The 4,068-nt window shown below is 36.2% G+C and overlaps 1 protein-coding gene across 1 annotated transcript; it reads left to right on the forward strand.

Moving 5' to 3' along the window:
* The first annotated feature begins 747 nt into the window (after positions 1-747).
* Positions 748-1,200, forward strand: LOC136832009 (uncharacterized). Its single transcript, XM_067092494.1, has one exon. It carries the CDS (start codon positions 748-750, stop codon positions 1,198-1,200), a length of 453 nt encoding a protein of 150 aa, XP_066948595.1.
* The last annotated feature ends 2,868 nt before the right edge of the window (positions 1,201-4,068 follow it).

The raw sequence follows: 4,068 nt of genomic DNA on the forward strand, positions 1-4,068 counted from the left end.
GAGACCACTGAGATTGAAACAGTGGTCTCAAGATTAGAAAATAAACGTGGCCAATACCTTAAAATCTACTTGTACACTGATGTCAAATCAACAACAGCCATTTACCAACATACAAAGGTGAAGAGTGCTAGACATGACTAACTTTTAGTCATCGAATTTTTTTCGCTGAATTGTTTCAGTTGAATGACTTAGTGATGTGTTATTCAGAATAATGAAATTTAGAATTTTGGACTTAATAGGAGTTCAGAATGTTAGCAGAAAGAAAACAGTGGTAAAATTTGGATCTGAAGAGAGGTTCATGGAAGTTGTGAGTGAATATGAGGATAAAGTCATTAAGATAAACGAAGTAGATACGGGAAAGATAGTTAACATCAGCAATGCTGTAACGCACGTATCAATAAGGAATGCACCCTCTGAGTTGGCGAATGAGTCAGTCATAAACATTTAAAAAGCAAGTGCGGAAAAGTTGAAGGAATAAGAAACAATAAGTTTAGTGATGGGCCACTTCAAGGTTTACTGACTGCAACGACTACTGTCAAGATAAGGGAGAATATTCCTTCATCTATTAGTGTTAATGGATATACTCCTTCATCTATTAGTGTTAATGGATATATTCCTTCATCTATTAGTGTTAATGGATATAATTTGACTCTCCTGTACAGTGGTCAGAAAAGGACTTGCTACCAATGTGGTCAAGAGGTTCCACATGGTTAAGGCTGTCAAACTCCAATCGACGAGGAATTGACCATGTGGAGTGAGAAAGACTTTCTTGATAGGAAGTCAGATCAAAGGGACCAAATTAAATCCGGTGACAGCGGGACCTTGAAACTGGATCTTGGAAGGAGGGAAAGTGAGAAGGCGAATGAAAAGAATGACGACGAAAATGAACAGCCAAAAGGTAAACGCAACCACTGCAACAATAGCGACGCCAGTCTTCATGGAAACAGGCGGATATTCAGGAGAGTCTCGGCAAAGAAAGGAAAGCGGCGCAAGGAAAAGTTAACATCAGATCAAGCGACTGAAAGCGATGAGGAGACCTTTGCTTGCAAGCTTTCCTCGGAAGATAAAGGAGCTGTCAGTGGAACAACTGAAGTACAATTACGCAGGGAACGAGATGATAATGACGAAAATGATCAGATGAACGAAGATGAAAAGGACGTTGAACAACATGAAGTTAAACAGATTCGTGCTAGAAAATGAGTAGTCGCGGATGGAAAGCGAGGGAACAAAGGACAATAAGAAAGGGCACCATTCATAACGGCGTTGAAAAGGGCAACACGAAATCAAAGTGGCAAGCAAGTACTTATAAGCGACTGCTCAAGCATCAGAATAACGCTGAAAAAGGACCGAGGACAAACTTGTTCAGACGAGAGGGAGGTTGAGGATGAACGTCGAGACGAAAGTGAAAAACCCTTAGAAGCGACAGGGACTGAGACAGAACGGTTTAAAATGGATAATAGGGACCCACTTTAAATTCTATTTTACATTCACATCATCAATAGTCACTACAAATGTTAATGGTTTGTGTAGTGTAAACAAGCTAATTAAACTTGTTCATTTCATATTGCATAAATTAGACACTATATTTTTACAAGAACATAATGTAAATGATAGTAAGCAGACAGGGACCCACTTTAAATTCTGTTTTACATTCACATCACCAATAGTCACTATAAATGTTAATGGTTTGTGTAGTGTAAACAAGCAAATTAAACTTGTTCATTTCATATTGCATAAACTAGACATTATATTTTTACAAGAACATAATGTAAATGATAGTAAGCAGTTAAGAGTACATCGAGAAATTCTGTGAAATTATTTTGAACCCCACACTACTTTTAAAAGGGGGAACTGTAACTTTGTTAAATAAAATGTCACAGGTGAGGATTCTCAGTAAGGAAATGGGTGTAAAAGGATGTACAATCAGTGCAAAATGTAGCTTTGTGGAAGTTGATTTCCAGTTAATTAATGTTTATGCACCTTCTGGTAGTGAAAAAAGATTAGACAGAGAGGAGCAGTTCAAAAATGATTTACTGGACTATTGTAGAAACAACATGCAAAATCTGGTGTTAGGAGGGGACTGGAATTACGTAACAAGCCAGAGAGACTGTTCTGATTCAGATAGTAACCTCTTATCGAAAGCTTTGTTACTCTTGAAAAATGCGCTAAAATTGAAGGATGCGTGGTTTTTAACAAATCACTCAACAGAGCACACTTATGTGAAAAAGAACTATGGATCTCGATTAGACCGTATTTATGTTAGAGATTTAGATTGTAAGGTACAAAACACAGAAAGTATCCCAGTTGCCTGGTCAGATCATAATGCAGTGAAAACTCAGTTTAGGCTAAGAAATGAGTCAAAAATAGGAAAAGGTTACTGGAAGTTAAATTCCAACAATTTGTCTAATGCTGTGGTAACTGATAACATTGTGAGCCTATGGGGAAAGTTGACATTGGGATTATGTCAATATGATTGTTCTGTGCTAGAATGGTGGTTAGATGCCGAAGAACAAATGAAAAAGTTTTACATGAAAACCTCAAAAATTATTAGTTAGGAAAAATATGGATACCTAAACTTATTGAAGTCCCTCCTAAGGGACTTCATTCTAGTAGCTGTTGTGCATTTGAAGAAATAAATGTGGTGAAAGAGAGAATAAAAGCTCTAGAGGACGAAATCTGTGATGGAATATGCATAAGAGCCAAGGTGGATGAGCAAATAAAAGGTGAAAAGCTTTCTCTGTACTTATTAGGCAAAGAGAAGATTGTCAAAACTAATATTGTAAAAGTACAAACAGAAAATGGAACGACTCTCACGAATAACAAAGCAATCCAAGCAGAGTTTCATAGTTTTTGCAGGGAACTTTATAGTGAAGGTATCACAAACAATAAAAAAGCAATTAGAATTTTTGCAACAGACAAGGAAAACAATAGGAGAAAGTGAAAACAAATTGTCAACAGAAGTAGTCACAGAAAGGGAGGTTTGAGAGGTCATTAGAGGCATGACAACTGGTAAATGCCCAGGAATTGATGGATTGTCAGCTGAATTCTATAGGGAAATGTGGGGTACTATCAAAGAGGATTTTTGGCAAGTAATCAGGTATGTATTTAAAGAAACTTTTTGTGGAAACATAAATAATGGAGCAATTAAATTGGTTCCCAAAACTGGTAATTCTGATGATATCAAAAACTGGCATCCAATTACTATGCTCAATGTGGACTACAAAATAATTGCAAAAATAACAGCTAACAGACTAAAAAAAACTAGCTGCACTGCTTATATCACAGGAACAATTCTGTTCAGTGCCGGGGAAATCAATCAGTAATTGCAATGTGCATATTCTATTTTGTAAATTCAGAAAAAATAACAGCGGCTCTGCTTTCTCTTAACTGGTCAAAAGCGTTTGATAGGGTTGATTTAAATTTTGACTTTCGGATACTAGAACAAATGGGGTTGACAGGCAGTTTTATAAGTTTGATAAAAACGCTCTATTTTAATGCTCAAAGTTGTCTTTTTATTAATGGGAACCTGACCGATTATTTCCCTGTTGAGAGGTCTGTTAGGCAAGGATGTCCATTATCCATGATTCCCTTTGTAATAGCTCAGGAACCATTATATAGAATGTTAAAGAGTAAACTGCTTAAGAGAGCTTTAGAACTACCAAATGGATTGAGGATTGGTATTGAAGGATTTGCAGATGACACGACCATTATAGTTAAGTCTGATGAATCAGTTAAAGAATATTTTGGAATAATAAAAGACTATGAAGAGGCAACAAGTGCAAGACTTAATTATCAAAAAACAACTATAACAGAAATAGGATTATGGAAAAACAACGAAGTGTGGCCAGATTTCACTATGAATGTAATTGTTGGGTCCTTTAAGATACTCGGTGTAATATGTGATAATGATTACGAAAAGGCGAGAGAAGAAAATTGGAAAGTTATAGAAAACAGTATTGTATGCAATATAGGCCAATTGTATTCTAGGAAACTGTCACTATTCCAAAAGTCAATTGTAGTAAATTCAAAGGTTATATCAAAAGCCTGGTATATGTCCCATGTTTTTCC

The sequence above is a fragment of the Macrobrachium rosenbergii genome, chromosome 49, assembly GCF_040412425.1.
Source record: "Macrobrachium rosenbergii isolate ZJJX-2024 chromosome 49, ASM4041242v1, whole genome shotgun sequence".
In the NCBI taxonomy this organism is placed as follows: Eukaryota; Metazoa; Arthropoda; class Malacostraca; order Decapoda; family Palaemonidae; genus Macrobrachium; species Macrobrachium rosenbergii.